General features: G+C 38.0%; 1 protein-coding gene across 1 annotated transcript; it reads right to left on the bottom strand.

Annotated features, from left to right (window-relative positions):
• Positions 1–8326: 8326 nt before the first annotated feature.
• On the bottom strand, positions 8327–21688 carry LOC120565323. Its single transcript, XM_039811024.1, has 5 exons — positions 21679–21688; positions 13200–13544; positions 12522–12593; positions 11695–11802; positions 8327–8544 (listed from the first exon to the last, which is right to left on the bottom strand). The coding sequence occupies exons 1-5, from the start codon at positions 21686–21688 to the stop codon at positions 8390–8392; spliced, it is 690 nt and encodes a 229-aa protein (XP_039666958.1). The 3' UTR covers positions 8327–8389.
• Between the last annotated feature and the right edge of the window lie 1528 nt (positions 21689–23216).

Genomic DNA, 23216 nt, shown 5'->3' with positions numbered 1-23216 from the left:
AATAAGGATAATGTGGTTCATATTAATATTGTTGGTATAGAGATAACTGCAGTATTTGGGCTACAATCTACAGGGGGGTAAACGATTAGATGAGAATAGTAAAGACTGCTATATCAAAAGCACCAAAACCTAGGAAAAAGAGACAAATTAGGTAATTTTCAGGAATGACTAATGGTAATTTCCAAGACAAATTGCTTGTAGATATTATTGTGATCTGACATATCACAAGTTAAAAAATTGAATTAGGATTGGTGTAGATAAAACATATATGAAAATATGATGTTTTATTGTTGTTAAACTGTCTAACAAAGATATAGACCCACAAGTTTGGTTGAAATGATTAGCTGCTTACATATTTAGTTGATTGATAGAGTTACTGTGATCATTTCCAGTTTTAAAAAAATATGGGGACTTTTCTGTGTTGCTACTTTTAGTACTTGAAGTACATATTTTATGATACTTTTCTTACTTAGGTAATATTTTTATAGCGACATTTTGAATCAATGGTGTCATAGGTTAGAATGTAGAAAGAGAATTAAGAAAATTAAAATGAGTGAGTAAAGTAAAAGTAATGCCTCTTGGAGGAGTTGTGTTTTGTGTTTATTCAGTGTGCCTCGATGGATGTCAGAGCGGACCTGTCTCACTCCCCCAACGAGCTACAGAACCGGTGACGGACAATACCAGACCCTGAACTACATGATCTCAATCCAACAGACACAGTATTCAGCGTGCAACTTTGGTCCCATCCCCCACACACTTGCACCAGAAACACACCTGGAGTTGGAGCAGCCGAAAAGGAGGGGTGACAGATTTGCTACTGCCCATGATTGAGTGGTTGAAGCGGACACCCAGATGTTTTTAGGGCATGATCAGAGACTGACATTAAAGAAGCAATGTCATACATGCCCACAAAGTACTTTGTTGAACATTCACAGATGAACTGAAGTTTGTGGAGTTCAGCCCAACTTCACCTGGACTCAGAAGATGTATGATGCTGAAAGTGATAAAGATCTTTACAGATCAGTGCTGACAATAGAACAAAGTGAGGCAGTGATCAGTCAGGAGGGTGATTATTGCATCAGAGATGAAGATGAACGAGTAATAGAGAGAAGACAAGCAGAAACGACCATAGAGATGAATCCAAACTCCAAACGTAAGAAGAAAACGACACGTCTGGAAACTAAGGGAAAAGTGAGGTTCAGAAGGATGGAATTTGAAGATGATGATGATGATCAGAGTGATTCAGAAGAGATCATGGATGGATATGATCCTGTGATCAGAAGGAGGCTGGCCAGAGCGGAAAAAAGAGGTGATGAAAAATGGAGGAAACGAAAGGATACAAGAGATCACACCTCTGATGAAAGTAAAGATGAAGACGGTGATGAAGATTTGGAGAGTAAAGGGGCTATGGGATTTCATCCTGCAGCGTCTAGCATAGAAGAGATTGAAAGAGACATGGAGCGATTGGAAGAGCAATACGAGAAGCTGAAGATACAGAGGGACAAATTGCTGGAAAAAGGATCCCAAAAAGTGGAGAGAAAGTCAAGAAAAGGGAAGACAAGTAAGAAGATGCTTCCAGTGACAATTCAAGGACAGAATATGTCAGATATTCTTGATAAGTTGCCTGTTCTTCAAGATGGAGCACATCCTTGGATCCTAAAGTTGGAAGAAATTATGGTGGGAACACAGTATGCCATGGGAGATATTAAGAGACTTTTGACGAATCTTATTGGGATTCCGGCAATGGAAGAAATTCTACAGAAAGCTAGACTTGATCGATATGTGGAAACTGTTATATATGATCCTGAGTTGTTGGCCGCAAGTAGAGGTCGATTGTGGAAAGCACTGAAAGATATGTTTCCAACAAATGTGCATCCGGACAATATTCTAATTGAGCCACTGAGACAAGAAGAAAAACCAAGAGCTTATGTGTCGAGAGCTTATCAGGTGTGGAAAAATATTACCGGAAATGATCCAGATGTGAGTCAGATGGAGCAGTCAATTTTGCGAGCCAAACTACAGAAGGGGCTGCCTGCACCAGTGAGGAGCAAACTGGAAGAGTTGGTTGGACTTGGAACCATGGCAAAAAATGTCTATGCAGATCATGTAGCTCACCAAGTAGAGCTATATAGGAAAAAGGAACATGAGCAGAAAGAACAAGAGCAAGAAACTCCCAGGAAATTCAATCAAATACAGCTGGTGGGAGATAAGAAGAAGGACAAGAAGCAAGCACTGGTTATGCAAAATCAGTGTTCACCAAATCAACAGTCACCATTAGTGATTCCAGTTGTTCAGAACTGGAGAGGAAGAGGACGAGCTGGAAGATATGATCCATATTTTATATCTTCACAAGCGTGTTTCAATTGTGGACAGGATGGCCACTTTGCCCGTGATTGCAATATACCAGGATGGAATCCTAGAGGAAATTACAGAAGAGGATACTGTGGCCAGTTAACGTCAACTGGAGGACTGGTGAACCCTCATAGGAGTCTGGAGCCAGGATTCTAGAGGTGCCCAGAAGATCTGAAAGGAGGTGTCATCAGGGCCGGATAGAAATCCAACAATTGAGGACAAGGACAGTCACAAGTTGGTACAGATCCCCACAGATGAGCGTGGACATCTGCAGACTGACCAGAGAAGGAGGGGAGAGAGACCGGATTTGCTCTGACGCATCGACGCATAATGACGCATCGACATATAAAAAGTAGGTAATGCATCGACAAGCACACATTTTGAAAATACATATACTCAAAAGAAGTGATTATTTCTACTTTTAAAATAGAGCTACTCTTATGTGAACACATCTATATGAAGGGTTAAGATAAGCCTCTAAATTAAGCAACTTGGTATGAAAATCTTATATTTTGTGAGTACCTGGTGATATACATTTTATTAAATTTGAAATGACCTGTGACAGCTTCCAACAACATTAGTGACAAACAAGTTATTTCAGTTGGTGTGTTAGGAAATGTTAAAAGAACAGTTCACTGTTTTATTTTTGTGCTCAAATGACATTAATTCTTGAATATGCATCTATTATTTGAGGGCTGCTCAGATAATTTATTGGGAAGTGATCTCATGTACAAATTTGAATTGGATTAATGTAAAGTTGTTACAAACAGCAGATTGAGAGTGCTGTTCTCAGAAGTTCATTGAAAATAAGCTTAGAACAATTGTGAGACTTTTAGTGAAAATAGCCCGACATTAACATCAGTAAACTATTCTTGGATGTAGTTCGTAAATACACCTTTATCTTTAACACAAAAAGAAGGGCAAGGTGTATAACGAGTGTCATTAGGACCATATGGAATACATGGAAACAGTAGCAGTAATAATGTGAGAAAAGATAAGACAACTTCCACTCTCACAGATATATCTTAGTCAAATGAAATGTTTTTACATTGGTTAATTTGCTGTTTATAGTGTACCAGTAATCTGTTCATATTATTCTTTCTAAGTACAGATACACGAATGGAAATGAGTTATTACAGTCCAATGATGGATCAGCATCTTTTGTCATTTATAATCTGATTTGACTTTCACTATTCTGCATAAGTTGCAGTGGTTTTACTGAAGCCTGAAGGATTCTAACCTGTAGGGTTAGAAGGTAAAATAACTTACAAAGACTCCAGAGTGAAGCTCTGCAATTCATTGAATTTTGATAGAGATTACAATTTTGGCTTATTAATTACAGAAACAATGTTAAGGGAGAGGAACGATTGTTCTGCACATTACATTTGCGAGTAGACTTGGTATGAAGAGTTTAGGATAAGTTTCACAGTTCAACATGTTACACTGATGTGTTGAGATGTTAGTTTAAGTATCAGTCAAAATTTCAATGATGGCTTGCATTGAGCAATGAGAATTCAGTATTCACTAATATATGCATGGTTATAATTTTATGATGTGGCAACGTGGCTACATTGCCTTATGTTAGTATATTGCTGTGTGTCATGTTACGTTTCAGCCTCAGTCCAGTTTATACAGGAATGTCAAGTAGAGGAGGTTGACAGAAGGGGTGTTTAACATAAGGAGATTTATTGCACCCACTATCTGTTGAATAAACAGTGAAGAGAGAGTTGTGTGTGATACATTGTAGAAAGTGCGTAATTACATACTACAAAATGATTGGCTCTTAAAATAAATTTGGTCTTCTCTATCTAATTGGCTACATCCATACATGTTAATAAAAATGGGGAGGTTTATGATTTGGTTAATTTGTTTGATTTAATTTGTTGAAGGTGTGATTGATACATTAGGATAAGAGTTATCTTTAAGATGACATAACTTTTGTTGCTGACTATAAATAGTCAGCAAAGAGGGATTTAGGAAGCACATGAGTTAGCTTGTGTTGCAAAAAGAGGGAAACACTTGTTACAGCTCAATCTGATTCTAGTTCTGGAAGTAGAGTGAAGAGAGACAATGTACACTTTCGTAGTCTTGAATCCTATCATTTGAGGATAAAATCTAAAATTATTGATGGAAAGTTTTCAATTTTTATCTGATTCTGCCATCATTTTCACATTTCTTTGAATATTGTTTAGTGTTTTTTATTTATCAAAGGGGGGAAATGGAATGTGATTCACGTGATTCATATATGATTCATTCATATTATTTTTGATTAGTTCATAGTAATTTTGATATTTTATTTGATGTTTTCTTTTACTATGTTGTTTTGCAAGGATACTGGTTTGTGTTTTCTTTTCTTCCAGAAGCATATGGGGTAGATACTTGAATATGGACAATAAAATGGACTGGAGGATTTTGAACAAGGATACAGTGATGAAATGTTCAGATTCCATCGACGTTACATTGAACGTTCGACACTGCGAAGGAGCTGCAGTGGATATATTCTTTGTGTCATATTCGTTTTGTATTAAAACTGTTTGAAGAAGAATGTTTTGTTGTGGGATACGCATGGAGACCTCAGATGTTTTTATGTTTTTCTTGACGCTTAGGGACAGCGGGGTCTAGGTAAGGCGAGGTCCTTTTACAGATCCGATGATTTGATCAGTCTGAATTTGGACATTGTTTTGATTTGATTTTGATTTCTGAGGTTGTCATATGTATTCGATTACACCAAGACATTACATGAATTGATAAAAATATTTCTAATTGATCTGGAGTGCCGAGGTGGTCGCCTGGGGCAGAGGGGCCGTGGGAGAATTTTCCTGTCTAGATTGATTGATGGATATTTGGAAAGAAGCTGCCAGACAGGTTTTTCGCTCTTACACTCCATAAAATGTTTGTTTACGTTTCCTGACATTGTTCACACTCTATGAAAACTTGTGTTATTGCTAAGGTTATACTACAAGAAACATGATGTAATGGAGTGTTATTTTGTACCAATCTTACTCTTTTTGTTTCGAGACTTAATTAGTCTCGAAGGGGGGAAATATGAGGTATATGGCCATCTTATTGTATCTGCATATTCTATATGATTTGTACTTAAGCTTTGGGTAACAAAGAATCCCAGATGAACTTTAGCCTAGTTTCAGAAGACACATCTGGAAAAAGCATTATCAATGGGGCCCTCCAGGACAGAGACAGTTGGCATGAAGCCATTGGTCAGTTATCGATTCCACCCCAATTCATGGAATATACACATGTGGCACACACACAAAGAACTTTAGAGTGACCATCAGAGATTTGGGAAACGGTCCTCTCCAAGCTCTGCAGGGCTTGTACATGATGCGGATTTCTTCGATGTAAATAAACCTTTATAATCAAGAAACAGTGTCGGCAGATTCCTCTCTACACAGCAACACACCATCGATAAAATAAACAACACCACTCTAAGAACTTAAGTGGGTCTCCTAAAAAGACTGAGGGTTCAGGTGTAGGAAGTCTTGTAAGAAACATTGCATCATGCAGGGCTTGTACTAATGTTGCTTCCTTGTTAGTATTGGTTGTTTGTTCATCACCATTCTTATGCATTTGTTCTTTTTTAATTTCTTTACGTGATACTGGAGGTGTTGCTTGGTTTTCGCTATAACTATAATCAGTTGACTTATGGCACAGATTGAAGTTTGTGCTGAGATAGGCCTACACATTCTTCGTATGAGATGGCCCACATTAATAACAATGATAAATGATCACGTTTGCACATGACTGACGTGTTTCATTTTTACCCCCAAAACGGAATAAAGTGTTACATGTACATGTTTGTTGTACATCAGTTAGGTTTCGGTATGTGAGGCAAAGATGAACCTACTTTACTGTTTCCAGGCTTGCATTTGCCCATGTTAAATTGTGGTATCACCAGTTAACATGGGCGTAGATTTCTCTCATATGTTAACCTGTGGTAATTTAGACTAAAAGTCCAATATATAGATAGAAATCTTAAAATCATTTTAGTGGTGTGTAGTGTAGTGGTATAGATGACATAAAACCTAGTTATTTTGTCCATGACATCCAAGGTTCAAATCCCAGCTAGATCTCTAGTGCGTTTTTATTTTATTTCCGTTTATACAGTATGTGTCGTATTTGTGTGGATAATGCTTAAACGGACATGTATTACATATCAACTGGTGATGTTTTCAGCGATATCGATTATTTTGTCTCACTTGCAAGATTTGGTTTGACTTGTATGGTAGTCCTCTATTACATAGGCTCACATCTGTATGGTGATATGCATCTTTTAAATTAGGTTTTAATACAGGAATGCAAGAAACTGTCAGGTTTAATTATAAGTAGATACAAGCAGGGCAGACTGGAAAACAGGGTTCTCAAGTTTGATTTAAAAGTTGGAGTGAGTGAGATTACATGTGTTAGGGGAGGAGCCATCCCAATACTCCCGCGAGATTTGAGATCCCTGCAGGAAAGGCTTTTTGTTCACGCAGCGCTCTACCCAGAAATGACTTAAACAACTTACCCTTTCCAAAAAGTCTTATACTGTTTCTAAACTAATCATCCCTGATTCCATATTTTTGGACCAATGACTACGCAAAGTGGGTTAGCCCGTTGACCCCCCTAAATATATTCAAGTTCAAGTTTATTTATTGTCAAATGTTCAACAATAACAGAAGGAGAAATGGAGGGTGAGGAGGATTAGAGGAGAGAAAAGGAAGGAGGAGAGTAGTAAGGAGAGAAGAGTAATGAGAATCTAAGTGTAGTGTAGGTACTGTCACCAAGAAGACTTGATGTGTTCTGTTGTTCCAGACCTTTAATGTGATGAACCTGTTACAGTGAGTTAAGATGATCAAGGAGAGACAAAAGCACAGATCAGACTTTATGTAAACATAACCTTTAATTTAAAGCTTCAAGTGTTGAGACAGAAGAGAACACATAAATACACTGACAACATAATCCATCCATCCATAATCTCATCCCAGTATGGAGACATTCATTCAACACATTAACAGTAAGGCCAAATAATTACAAGTAATCTGGAGAGAATGGTAACTGGATCAAGGTGTGTAAACAAAAGGCAGCACAGAGCAGTAGCGGAGTGGGCCCGTAGTGTTTCGAGGCCCCTGAGGGCCGGTCTGATAATAGTTATACATCACAAGTTCTTAGCAACACCCAGTAGCGTTTTTTGGCACGGGCGAAGCAGACAGCCCCCAGGGTGGAATATTTTCATGACAAGTTGGAGGAGGCACAAGCACTTTAAAAAAAAAATTAAAAATCCTCTGCGCTGCAAAGCGGTTTTCTATTTATTTATCATTTCACTGTGTGGGGAATTGGCGCCCCCTGCTTGCTGAGAAGGTACCGTGCACAGAAGCTGTGTGAGAAGGGGAAAGGGGAGGGGGGCATGGGGGCCAGTTCACCTCTGGGTCTGCCAAATGGAAAGGTCCAGACAAGGGGGGATCCACTGTATACTCTAATGGAATTAGTGGACTAAAGTCAGTCACACCTCGACTTTCTTCCAAATAACACACATTTCATTCGTAATATTACAAATACAGGCCTATAGTTCCTGCACATTTTAGTTTTTCTGAATTGTGTGAAATGGCTAATAAAAATAGGTAATACAAACCGATTATGTGGTCACCAAGGTGAAATGGTTTAGTCTTGACTTCTGGTCGTGAGTGACAGTGTTTTGGGGGAAATCTGTCGATTGTCGAGTGCAAAATAAACACAGAGATGGACAGGAAAAGGTCAAAGCCCAATTTAGAAAAAAAAGAAAAGAAGAAGAGGAGAAACGACCAAAAGATAAAATGTTATGCAACTATGTTCTCTCTGTATGATTACGGTATCCATGTCATGAATGAAGGGCTAATGTTCATACCTGCAAACTCAGAAAGGCTGAAACCCCCCCACCCAGTCCTTGGGCCAGACACGGAGCCCTGAGTTGTGTGAGTGTTTATCTGATGAGCAGGTGTGTGTGTGAATAATTCTTGTACTCTGTAAAAACACTTTGAGTAGTCGTTAAAAACGAGGGGTACCACTACACTACTTCCTCGTGGTTTCCTGTGTGGTCTGCAGCGAGGCCCCCCAGGTCCAGGACTGGTTTTTGGTCGATGAGGTCATCGGACAGTTCAGCGGCGTTTGCAGTCTCTGCTTGATGATTCCTCCTTTCTCTGAACTGCCTCGTGTATTTCTCTATGAAGACATGGAAAGCAGGTTGTAACACTTTAAGTAGGTAGAGAACAAATACATATCTAAAGAATATTTCAGTAACTGTAAAAGTCTGTAATCTCTGATCTCAGCTCAGGTTTACAATCAGCAACAACAACCTGCTGACAACAGCGACCACATAATAGGACTTTAAACTAGAGATGGCCCGATACCAGTTTTTGCTTCCCGATACCAATTCTGATACCTGAACTTGTGTATCGGCCGATACCGAGTAATGATCCGATACCAGTGTGTCATATATTTGATTATGTTTTAACAGCTGTATACTACTATCTCTGTATGGATGTGATATGATGTATAACAGCTGTATACTACTATCCCTGTATGGATGTGATATGATGTATAACAGCTGTATACTACTATCTCTGTATGGATGTGATATGATGTATAACAGCTGTATACTACTATCCCTGTATAGATGTGATATGATGTATAACAGCTGTATACTACTATCTCTGTATGGATGTGATATGATATATAACAGCTGTATACTACTATCTCTGTATGGATGTGATATGATGTATAACAGCTGTATACTACTATCTCTGTATGGATGTGATATGATGTATAACAGCTGTATACTACTATCTCTGTATGGATGTGATATGATGTATAACAACTGTATACTACTATCCCTGTATGGATGTGATATGATGTATAACAGCTGTATACTACTATCCCTGTATGGATGTGATATGATGTATAACAGCTGTATACTACTATCTCTGTATGGATGTGATATGATGTATAACAGCTGTATACTACTATCCCTGTATGGATGTGATATGATATATAACAGCTGTATACTACTATCCCTGTATGGATGTGATATGATATATAACAGCTGTATACTACTATCCCTGTATGGATGTGATATGATATATAACAGCTGTATACTACTATCCCTGTATGGATGTGATATGATATATAACAGCTGTATACTACTATCCCTGTATGGATGTGATATGATGTATAACAGCTGTATACTACTATCTCTGTATGGATGTGATATGATGTATAACAGCTGTATACTACTATCCCTGTATGGATGTGATATGATATATAACAGCTGTATACTACTATCCCTGTATGGATGTGATATGATGTATAACAGCTGTATACTACTATCCCTGTATGGATGTGATATGATGTATAACAGCTGTATACTACTATCCCTGTATGGATGTGATATGATGTATAACAGCTGTATACTACTATCTCTGTATGGATGTGATATGATATATAACAGCTGTATACTACTATCCCGTTAGGATGTGATATGATGTTTAACAGCTGTATACTACTATCCCTGTATGGATGTGATATGATGTATAACAGCTGTATACTACTATCTCTGTATGGATGTGATATGATGTATAACAGCTGTATACTACTATCTCTGTATGGATGTGATATGATGTATAACAGCTGTATACTACTATCCCTGTATGGATGTGATATGATATATAACAGCTGTATACTACTATCTCTGTATGGATGTGATATGATGTATAACAGCTGTATACTACTATCTCTGTATGGATGTGATATGATGTATAACAGCTGTATACTACTATCTCTGTATGGATGTGATATGATGTATAACAGCTGTATACTACTATCTCTGTATGGATGTGATATGATGTATAACAGCTGTATACTACTATCCCTGTATGGATGTGATATGATATATAACAGCTGTATACTACTATCTCTGTATGGATGTGATATGATGTATAACAGCTGTATACTACTATCTCTGTATGGATGTGATATGATGTATAACAGCTGTATACTACTATCCCTGTATGGATGTGATATGATGTATAACAGCTGTATACTACTATCCCTGTATGGATGTGATATGATGTATAACAGCTGTATACTACTATCCCTGTATGGATGTGATATGATATATAACGCCTGTATACTTACTTCTGTATGGATGTGATATGATGTATAACAGCTGTATACTACTATCTCTGTATGGATGTGATATGATATATAACAGCTGTATACTACTATCTCTGTATGGATGTGATATGATGTATAACAGCTGTATACTACTATCTCTGTATGGATGTGATATGATATATAACAGCTGTATACTACTATCCCTGTATGGATGTGATATGATATATAACAGCTGTATACTACTATCTCTGTATGGATGTGATATGATGTATAACAGCTGTATACTACTATCCCTGTATGGATGTGATATGATGTATAACAGCTGTATACTACTATCTCTGTATGGATGTGATATGATGTATAACAGCTGTATACTACTATCCCTGTATGGATGTGATATGATGTATAACAGCTGTATACTACTATCTCTGTATGGATGTGATATGATGTATAACAGCTGTATACTACTATCTCTGTATGGATGTGATATGATGTATAACAGCTGTATACTACTATCCCTGTATGGATGTGATATGATGTATAACAGCTGTATACTACTATCTCTGTATGGATGTGATATGATGTATAACAGCTGTATACTACTATCTCTGTATGGATGTGATATGATATATAACAGCTGTATACTACTATCCCTGTATGGATGTGATATGATATATAACAGATGTATACTACTATCCCTGTATGGATGTGATATGATATATAACAGCTGTATACTACTATCCCTGTATGGATGTGATATGATATATAACAGCTGTATACTACTATCTCTGTATGGATGTGATATGATATATAACAGCTGTATACTACTATCCCTGTATGGATGTGATATGATATATAACAGCTGTATACTACTATCTCTGTATGGATGTGATATGATATATAACAGCTGTATACTACTATCTCTGTATGGATGTGATATGATGTATAACAGCTGTATACTACTATCCCTGTATGGATGTGATATGATGTATAACAGCTGTATACTACTATCTCTGTATGGATGTGATATGATGTATAACAGCTGTATACTACTATCTCTGTATGGATGAGATATGATTTCTATCTTTGGATCTTTCGGATCGGTGCATAAACTCCAGTACTTCCCGATACTGATACCAGCGTTTTAGGCAGTATCGGACCATCTCTACTTTAAATGTTAATAATTAAGCTGTAACTTACGCATAATTCCAAGTTTCACCAGAACTATGATAACACCGATGACAGCGACAAGAACTGGCACAACAATGGGAGCGATATGAGCACGGGCAGCCTTCACATTTTCACCTTCTGGAAGAAAATCAGAGGAAATGTTGAGTTTAGAAGAAAGGTAAATTCATCTATACTCTAACTTCTACAGTAAGATTATCTTCTAGATAAAGTTAATCAAAGACACTTCAGTTTTCTAGACAACTTTAGGGCCAAATGCCTTTTTATTTTGTTTTTTTTTACATTCAAAAGCTTCCATTGAGGTTTTTGAATGCTGTCGTTACCCTACTTCCTCAAAATATAAAACCAGTTAAAAACAATTTTCTTTAATGAAATAACTCGTGAAGTTTCCCGTTTTAATAAAAGGTGCATGTCTCACTTGTCGGGTAAGCAGGAGAGCAAGCTGTTTTTTTGGCTGCAATTAATTTTCTTTTGACAGACTAAATGTCAAAATAATATATATTTATGGATTGAAGCACAAGTCTGAAACAATCCTTTGCAACCACCACTGGGATCTTAGTCCGTGAATAGTATAATATCAATGTTAGTTTAGACACTTTATCTGAAACTGGGCAGAAATATCACATTTAAACAGCATGAATGGACATGGGAAAAAAAAGGCTGACCTAGACTGTTGGACTTAATATCTCACGTCCTGTGTGCACATCGTGATGTTGATGCTACAACGATGTACCGTGCTGCTCTAGCGCAGTGTTGAAATTTATAATTCTGATGTCAACGTTATGCATGAATTTAAAACTATTGGGTACAGACTTCTAGACAACTGATCAGACATTTACCAGGACTGGTAGCCGGAGGACTAGTTGTGGTTGGATCATTTCTCTTCGTCTCGCTCAATTGGCCTTTGGGTGCTGTAAAAAAAGATTTAAAATAAAATAAATATAGTTCTCAGTACTCAAAAAAACAGACCAAATGTGTTCTAGTAGTCAAAGCTGGCTGTGTGTGGGGTGCCAGGATAGCTCAGTTGGTCTCTGCCCTTTCATGTCTTCAGCTGTCCTGTCAAATAAAGGCCTAAAAAAAGTCTTTAAAAAGCTGGCTGTGTGCTTTACTCTGCCTGTGCCCGTTATCTAAACTGGACAGTTTAATCAACATTGCACATCTTCTGCTGTCATTTATTTTTACAATCTATACTGAGCATCTTTGACACGAGAAGATATCCAGTATTAAAGGCTCTAAAACAGCCACACAGGAGTTCTCAGTTCATTTGGCTGATTGGACCTCTTCCAAGGACTTCCTGGGTGTTTAGAGACTGATGGACTTCAATCTTTCAGAGCCTCCTATTAGCTTTGTTGGGTTAGGAACAATTACCTAATAAGTTCACATTAAAGCCAGACAAACTAAAAACACACCTGTCTGGGTGTTCAGAGGCTTTAAGGTCTTAAATCAGGGCCTTTATTGGGATATAATGAATTCAGACAACCTTTTATGAATGAAACCATTTAACTCAGCATGCTTACCAACAATGATGTTAACGATAAAACTGGCTTCCAGTTTTGGGACGTAGACTTTGTATGATCCACTATCAGACAGAGTTACTGAGGAGATCTTCAGAGTCACGATGCCTCTGATCAGGTCTTCATGGTTGAGAGTTGTTCTGTCTCTGTATCGATCCATCTGGTCATCCAGGTGGTCCTTTCCCCGTCGATAAGAGTAGACATCACCATAGATACCGAGGTCGAGTCTCGCCACATCGAAGGTGTAGGAAGACAAGTTGGTGGAGTTATCAAGACGACCCTGAAGAGTGACATCATCTCCGTCTTCTACCTCAATTCTCTGATTCAGGTCAGAGTGGCGAAACCTTCCTGGGAAATAATCACAAGAGTTGAGTTTTTTTAATTCAGTGCTGCAACTATTCTCTCCTTTCAGACTAGTGGAAAGAAACCATTGTGCCATGTTTGTATCACACTTTATATATTTGTGTCTGTAGATTTATCTTAAATGTACCAAGGGTTAGCATTACATAATGCCTCATTTGCATATTTTGAAATCAGATTTTATCTTAAATAACAAAAATGTAATAAAAAGTCAATAATTAAGATTTCTAAAACAAATCCCACTTAATAACACAATACATAACTGGAAAGCTGAGACTCTTGTGGCTTCAATGAGCTAAATATTATTCATGTGTGATGATGTTAGTCCCCATCTCAAATTAATGTTCAGCTCCAGCTTTTAGATCATGTTTTGGTGACTGAAGGACTGTATATTTGGGCTGGTCTTTAAAAGCTTGTTGTGGCCACCATCAGAAAGCAGACAAGATGTTAAAGGTTTAAGTGTGTGTGGTTCTGAAACAGAGATACAGGCAGAAATCACTCAAATGTAGACTCTATAGAAATGTCAAATAGTTATTACATGCCCAGCAGGTATATAATAATGCAGTGTTATAATAAATGCTTATTACTAAGCAAATACAAAACTTAGAAATGCAGTAGTACCCTATAGGTAGGCTATACGTGCAGTTTAGTGTCCCAAATTCCCCCATACAATGTCCTTAATTATGAACCTGCTAAACCACCAGTGCTGTTTAACAGGTGTTTTATAGTAATTAGAGTGCGCGTGACAAGTGCGCGTGACACGTATTAGCTCTGAATTGGACGGATGCGGTCTGCTTTAGCCCACCTGAGTCATCTGGTCTACTTACGGCTTGGCTATAGCCCTGATTCAGACCAGCAATATAGTATAAGAATAGTATAAGAAGATTAGTCTCAAAAATGTTTTTGCTCACACAGCAATGTTTGCTGTCACACATAAACATAACATTCATACACAATCTACGATATTATTTGACTATCATTTCATTTTAAATTAAATGCAATTGCATTTCTCAACCGCTAGATGGCACAATCGAAACACTAATGACTACTGGCATTGCGCGACTATCACTTTAGCCAGATCTCGCGATAAACATTTCCGCCCTTAATTTAAAATATATCTAAATTCAAGGTGGTAAGCATGAAACTATAAAACATATCATTACAATTTTTATTATTATTAAAGATACCAATATACACAATATAATAATATAGACAATATACACACATATTTTAGGGATGCACACGCGCATGCACACACACACACACACACACACACACACACACACACACACACACACACACACACACACACACACACACACACACACACACACATATAAAAGTGTGTTTGCATCACCATTATGCAGGCAAAAAATGTCAATTATTGATATTCATTTATTAATAATATTGATTAAAATTATATAGTCTGAATATATATTCCGTTAACTCTATATTGGCCAGCTCTAGTGTGCATACAAGCAAAAGTGAATGACTGTAATTAGTTAAAAATGATTGTCAACAATGCTTTTCTTGAGCAGTCATTCATTTTCTTTTTTCATTTGGCAGACGCAGTGATGACCAACTTTCCATCGGCAAATGAATGGGAAATTAAAAATGCAATTTCTGGACATTTCAAACAAGCACCAGGGAGAGCAGGGGGTGGTGGATATGGACAAAGATAATTAATTTTTGAATCTTAAGTTGTTTTACATATTTTACAATATTTTATTTGATCATTTTTATGTTTGTTTTCTAAGTTGTTAATATTGTTCTAAATAAATCCTTTATATTCAATTAGTTTGGATGGATTTTCATTTGAAGTCATATTTGAGTGAAAAGAATCCTTATGCTTCATTTTGTTGTCTATTACATTTAAATGTAGTGTAATTGATGACTGGTCTATTTTTGGGCTATGGTTAGACGTCTATTAGATTTTCACTGACAGCCCAAAATTAGCCTTGTTTTAGCCTAGACCCATATTGCCTGTCTATTAGACGTTTATATGTAGTCGTTTAATAGCCGTCTAAATGATGACTAGTCTATTTTTGGGCTATGGTTAGATGTCTATTAGACGTATATATATAGTCGTTCAATAGCTGTCTAATTGTCTATTCTTGGGCTATGGTTAGACGTCTATTAGATTTTCACTGACAGCCCAAAACTAGCCTCGTTTTAGCCTAGACGTCTGGGCTGTGTTTAGACGGCTATTAGACGTCTATTAGACGCAAAATTGCTTACTGGGTCATCATTTGGGACACGCAGTTTTTGGAAAATAATAAACTAACCTGTCTCACATAAGACCCTCATCATTTGGGACACGCAGTTTTTGGAAAATAATTTGGTACACTAAACTGCACGTATAGCCAATATTTTTAAATTGAGACACTAATGCTTGCAGAGCAACACCTCCGTTAATATAGCGCGTTCTAAGCAGCGCGAGGCTCCGCCATTAGACAATAACGAGCAGCAACGTGCCACGACATTACTGCAGTGAAATAAACACAGTGTAACATTATTATTATTATGAGGTAAAAAGAACAACAAACATCTGTATTACTTACTGGTAGTTGAACGCACACAATATAGAACTTATAAATCCATTAACATTATATTATATTATAGCCTATCTGGCTGTGCTATAGCGCATCTCTCCTAGCCTAAGGCCTCGAGACTGTAAAAGTGGTCAGGAATCTAGTATTTCCCCAAAACATAGTTTAGTTCTGCTCGTATAACATTAAGGCCTGTTTCAACTGTTTTAAGTTTTCAACAATATACAAATCAACAACACTGCCCGACAGTTTCAATCAATACTCGGCCACAGAACGTGTTCATTGACAACGTCATCTGTCATGTAAAACACGACTCAAGTTATTTCCTTAATTTAGTGTGATGATTCATGTTACAACATGTTTAACAAAAATAAATAAATCGCATTAATAGCCCTAAAGCATTATTGGCCATAACAAGAGAAAACCATGAGGGAAAAACAACTTGACAACAGTAACAAGCTGTTATAGAAATAGAACTGCGCCTGCAGCTCTGTAGCGGGTTATGAATTGATTATTTTAATATCTCATATAACGACATAATTCAATACAGGCAGAGTAGCCTTCACATACCTTACTGTTATCCTCTGGCGGTCCTACACAATTAAACTCAGCAGAAGAAGTGACCGGATACTTTAGCACTGGTTGAGTTGCGGGCTCATCCACGGGGCTATATCCATAGGGGCTATATCATCCACTCGCGAGGCAGAGGCAAAGGCACTAGCACCGGCGCTAGCCTAGCCTAGCCTAGCCTAGCCTAGCCTAGCCTAGCCTAGCCTAGCCTAGCATACCAACAAGCTACATCCGATCCGAACCTCACTGTCTGCTGAACTTGCGCAGAAACATAAAAATAGACATGACCAGTTTTTTTAAATTGTTTTTGAAAACTAAACATTTAGACAATTTTAGCACAAATTATGAGATTATTTTTAATAATTCTTCAACAAATTATAATATATTAATTAATTAATGTTTTTTGAGGAAATGTTTTGGGTGGGCCTGTTGAAAAGTGGGTGGGCCTAGGCCCGTCAGGCCCACCCATAACGCCGTGCCTGAATCACAGCATGGCATTCCCACTCTAATTCTGTTCTCTCCTCTGCTGCTATCAGTGGTCATGTCAGGCATAGGGCATGGAAGAAAAATAGTCCAAAATCTTAAAATTGGCCAGTGATAAAACGATGTTTTTGCTGCTGTGTCTCCCCTTAATCCACTTCTCATTGATCTGTATGTAATTCATCTGAATGTTCTTTTAATCACGTTTTACAGACAAGAATTAATCATTTAATGAAGATAAACACCATTAATTCATGTAATTTAAGCAAACTCCTAATTTTCTAATCAAACACATGCCCAGGTTTATTTTGTGAGTGTCCAGATGAAGACTTTTCAGGAGGAAAAGTAAGAAAGAGGTCTTCTATCTCTTCTGACTGTACCCGTCGCTATGGGCGGGCCATAGGGGGCCGGGCCCGCTCCCAAAAATGCTTGTGCCCCCCCACTTGAGGCACAGATCTCTTAAAAAAATTACTTTAATTTTATATTATCATAGTTGCTAATTTTGTGTTGCATTAATGTTGCATTCTTTATCATTAAAACATTATAAATATAAATAAACAATGGTGTGATTTTTGTTTGATTGATGGGAATCTACACTGCAACAGCCTATCACGGCCTTACTAAAAAGAAAGTTAGGCTACGACGTGACGTAGCCTACGTCAGTGTAGCTGCTCAACAGTTACCGCACATTTTTGAAAGCTGGATGAGTTTTCGCCGGCTTACTCGCTTCAGTTCCTCATGGTAAGTGGTTGAAAAGCCCACCAACATTCTCCTCTGCCAAACTGGATACGGCACCGACGCCTCCTGATGTTGTCGTTGGAGAAGGAGCCCCTGGACGACAGTCTGAGCCTGATGCTAGTAGCTCCGTGGAGCCCGACCCTGGGCCTGGCAGGACCTGCAGGTCAAGTGCAACTGCGACTGGGGCAGCATTTGGGCCACAACTAACTGTTGAATCAGGGGGTGTGACGGACAAACCCAAACAGGTTGTGTTGAGGAAATATCCAGTTAAAAAAAAAACGTAGCTGTAGCTGGTATTTGAACAGGGACTGGCTTGCGTAGGCTACTCGGTGGAAAAGGACTCCGCATTTTGTTATGCCTGCAGGAAATTCACATCTGTATCATCGGACGCGACCTTCTTCATTAAGGGGTTTAAGATTTACAGACAAGGGCTTAAATAAGCATGCAGCTTCAAATGACAGGAGGGACTGGAGAGAGGACATGCTGCCTCCACTCAAAGTACCGGTAGGTCTGTGTGTGTTGTGTGTGTGTGTGTGTGTGTGTGTGTGTGTGTGTGTGTGTGTGTGTGTGTGTGTGTGTGTGAGTGTGAGTGTGTGTGTGCCTGCGTGCGTGTGTGTCTCATGGCACATGCATAGCAATGCATATCCTTCTGTTGACTGCTTTAAAATGCAATGTTTGAGAGATGCTTCTGGTGTTACATCTAATATGTTGTATAGTCAAGTGTTTTATGGATATTCATAACATTGCTTCTATGTAATGTGTTGTAGGCTATATAGGCTACCTGGTCATATTGCTGTTGGTTATGTTTAACGTGATGATTACGCGCGAATAGTATAACAAGAGTATATGATTATTATACATATACGTACTGTACGCCAATAATAATTGTGCCCCCCCCATGTATTTCATGTGCCCCCCTTAAGACTGAGGTCTAGCGACGGGTCTGAACTGACCTGAACTGACTCGTTACCGATGTATAAGATAAGAGATACTTTATTTGTGTTTAAATGCTGTGCACTGTTAGTCTAGAAATCTAGAAGCACGTAACGGCAGCAAATTTGCGAACGGGCTTCATGGGTCTGGCTTGTCAGGCTAGTGCATTGTAGGAAATGCTGATATAGAGTAGTACAAACTATAATAATGCTGACTTAAAAGGCTACTTATGTGATGAGCACCACAGGTGTCACACACCATTGAGGCACGTTTCGTACCGCCCGGGATGTGATGAGCACCACAGGTGTCACACACCATTGAGGCACGTTTCGTACCGCCCGGGATATTTTCTGCTGCAATGTCTGCAGCTCACCGAAAGATGTTTGACACTAGCTATGTTTCCATCGACCCGTTTTTATCCGAATTAAGTGATATCGAATGAAAAATGCCATCATGGAAACCGTAAAATCCGACTGAATTTCATGAATAGGCCTATAGACTCAAAGAAAATACTTCGGTCTCATCGGATTTTCTCTTGATCGATATACGGCTTATGCGATAAAAGCTGATGGAAACGTTATTTGCCGAATAAATAATGAATTGCGATTACGTTTTAGGTAATTTTATGGCAATAAAACGAAGAAGAAGAAGTTTTAGTTCATTTCCGCCCAGTATTTCCACTCTGTTTGCACACATGACAGGTGTCAACAAAAACAGATGTAAGTGGATGAACGAGGAGACGAGATACGTTTTTAATTTAATTTACCAGAACAATATAACAGCTAGGGACATTCTAAAACACTTAACGTGAAAAAGCTTAACGTGGTTTAATGTAGGCCTATCTTAACAACGATCAATCATCACCAGATTTATTATGGTCATATCTCGTCATGAACACTTAAGCGTGTCAAAAAAACTAAATCGAAATCCAACGATTATAGAAGTTATCTCACGTTAATGTTTTCTTCATCAGTGGCCGTATGGCGAAGAAAAAGCTTAACGTGGTTTAATGTACCTGAACAATGATCAATCATCACCAAAAAAAATCCTCTTCTATAGGCCTATTGCTCATCATAAATCTCACTCTTCAAAACCTATTGCACTCCACTGTAGGCCTATACTGCCCACCTGTGGTGTAATTTTTAGAGAGTCGAAAATTAAAAAACTTCAAGTGGCTTACAATGATGCACTGAGAATTGTGCTTAAAATTCCTAGGGGGAGTAGTGCCAGTGAAATGTTTGTGTCTAACAATGAGCCCACTTTTAATGCTGTTTTAAGAACTTTTATGTATAGATTCATGTGTAGACTGACAGGTCTAAGAATATGATCATTGTGTCCATAGTTGACGTTTCTAAGAGTGACACAAGGTAGGCCTATACATCTTGCTTTTGGAAACAATGGACTCGAAGCCTGTATATGTTTTAAAAAATGATGCCTCATTGGCACCATTCTTAAATGTTTTGTATTGTTTTTAAATATATATATATATTTGTATTGTGTTGTTTCTATGGACTTGTGTCTTGAATAAAGTTGATTGATTTAACCACTTAAAACGGTCAAATCTAACCCAATGTCCAAATATTATGGACGTTATCTGACACATTAACGTGATATAACTTCTATAATCGTTGGATTTCGATTTAGTTTTTTTTTGACAGGCTTAAGTGTTCATGACAAGATATGACCATAATAAATCTGGTGATGATTGATCGGTGTTTAGATATTAAACCACGTTAAGCTTTTTCACGTTAAGCGTTTTAGAAAGTCCCGTTGTCTCGCAGCGGTGCCGGAGGGAAAATAAAAGGCAAGTTCCACTTTTTGATGATCTGGATCAGATCCTCAGCCAAAGGCCCATCGGAGCTTATAGCTCGGCTTCTAATACTAACAACAACAACTACTTCTGTCTAGCAAAACTTTGTTCGCAATAGTTCGCTTGAATCTTGTGCGATTCAGTGCAAAAATGAATGGTAACACCTTAAAATGTCTCAAATCAATTCCATATACCAATTTAATTGCAAAACAGCACTTGACGTCATTACGCACAGGTTTTTATTTGCGTTAAAGCTGTTGGATCATCAGGAAATTACTACTTATATTGGTTGTAACACGTGTTATGAAAGTGTTACAACCATCAAGTGTGGCTCAAGTGTGTTTTATGTAGCTTTTGGGTCCACTAGGCATACACACACACACACACACACACACACACACACACACACACACACACACACACACACACACACACACACACACACACACACACACACACACACACACACACACACACACACACACACATACACATACATCAATATGCATGCACATACACTCCCCATATTAACACATATTATTTTATTGTTGCAGCCATTCATTTAAAATAAAACTGTTGTGGCATATCACTTGACCACCCTTAGTTTTTGTTAATTTTGTCGGTAGGTTGTAACAAAGGACCACCTTGTATTTGTCATCAACTCACAAAGTCTGTGATATAGTTAAAGACATTTAAATTGTTGCCATTTGTAGCAGACAAATGTGGGTACTTTGCCTAAAAGTTTCAGAAAAAAGGTAGTTTTAGGTGCTGAAGAAAAAAGTGTTACAACCGTACCAGCTCTCCCCTATATATAGCCTAACTCAGGGACCAACCAGTTCAGCATGAAGAGCCAAACCAAAAACGAAAAAAAAAAAAAAGAAAGAGCCCCACAACACATGGACGCCCACTCTACGCCCACTGACCGCAAGGTGAAGAAAAACCCCAATGAGAACTGCTATGTAACAGTTTTTTTTTTTTTATGTAGCAGGGTTTTTTTTTTGTCACCTAATGACTCATTGTGAAACCTGAAAGTTTTTCTTACCAACGATCATCTTCACGTCTGCCTTGGACTCGGTCGTGACAACTTGAAGCAACTTTCCGTAAGATCAGAACGATGTTTTGAGTCTCACAGGAGCAGGATTTCATTTCATTTTATTGTCTATTTTTACAGGGACAATGCACAATAAAAAGTAATTGCACTAGAGTTGGCTAATAGCTAGTTTACATCTGCTGTCCCTGGGCATTAGGCAGGGCCGGATTGGGACTCATTTTCAGCCCTGGATTTTCATGCTAGATCAGCAGCAGGGGTTGTAGCCGATTCTGTGGTCTGTCCCAGGACCATGGTCTCTGGCAGAGACCAGTGGTCACAACCACTAGGGGCGCTAGAGACACTGGTTGCGACCAGCTCCTCAGTGGTCTGCCCTGTGGTCCCTGTGGTCTGTGAAGCGGCTTTAGTATTTTCTCCCCTTTCCTGTTGTTTTGGCAGCACTGTTAGCTGGATAAATGTCAGAGATCACAATATTTTGTCTATAAAATACACTATATCATATATATTATGATTATTATTGTTATTATTATTATTGATAATGGAGATCCGTGTGGTCAGGACCAGCTGGTCTCTGGCAGGGACCAGTGGTCACAACCACTAGGGGCGCTAGAGACACTGGTTGCGACCAGTGGCACAGCGGTCATGACCAGCTTCTTACTGGCACAAAGGGCCCTAAAATGACTGGTCCTGACCACCTCCTCTGTGATCTGTTCTGTTGTTTGGACCAGTTGAGTGATCTGTGGAGTGTTTATTTTTAATACAACTTTTCACTTTTCTCAAAGTGTGAGCAGAGTCACCTAATGTGAGAAGCCATAATCGTTTGTCTATCCAATGCTATTGATCACTATTATTAATAGAAATCATAATAACAATGATTAAATTATTATTATTAGTCGTAGTTGTATGAGTAGTACTATCGACTATGCAGGTCCGTGTCTTCCTGACTGGTTTAAACTTTACCAATGTGTTGCATTTTAAAAGCTTGTCACATTACCCTTTGTATCAAATCTTGATCTAGAAACTAAAGTCAAATACATGTAGTGGAGGAAAAATGTAGAGTTGACTGACAAAGCAACATCAAATGAAATACAAAAATGTAAAAGTTCAATTAAAAATTCAACTTAAGTAGCCTACAGTACAGTAACAAAAGTAACAGTCGAATCATCTTGACTGATCCAGCACCTGATCACCTGATCGTTCAAAGGATTTCCTCTGGATAAAATCTGGAAAACCCTCAAATCTCGCCAGGATGTCAATTGTGTCCTGCATAATAGAAAACATTTAAGTTCATTACAACATAGGATAAAATAAACAAGGAAGAGGACAGATTATAAACATAAAATAATGGGTTGGAATTATATAGGACTTTTCTGGGCACTGAAAGTGCTTTAAAGAAAGCCATTATTCTCTCTTGCTCTCTCTTTTTTAATATATATATATATATATATATATATATATATATATATATATATATATATATATATATATATATATATAAAGAGATGCTATTTTCTGATTGGCCAATGGGTCCT

The sequence above is a fragment of the Perca fluviatilis genome, chromosome 1, assembly GCF_010015445.1.
Source record: "Perca fluviatilis chromosome 1, GENO_Pfluv_1.0, whole genome shotgun sequence".
Taxonomy (NCBI): domain Eukaryota; kingdom Metazoa; phylum Chordata; class Actinopteri; order Perciformes; family Percidae; genus Perca; species Perca fluviatilis.
Note: the sequence above shows the minus strand (reverse complement) of the source record. Positions and strands in the feature narration are given on the sequence as shown.

Excerpts from the sequence above, each read along its gene's own strand:
- LOC120565323 (XM_039811024.1), bottom strand. Across the intron at positions 12,594-13,199 it reads TATCGTTAACATCATTGTTG|CACCCAAAGGCCAATTGAGC; the intron begins GTAAGCATGCTG and ends CTTTTTTTACAG. Across the intron at positions 8,545-11,694 it reads GGTGAAACTTGGAATTATGC|AGAAATACACGAGGCAGTTC; the intron begins GTAAGTTACAGC and ends ATGTCTTCATAG.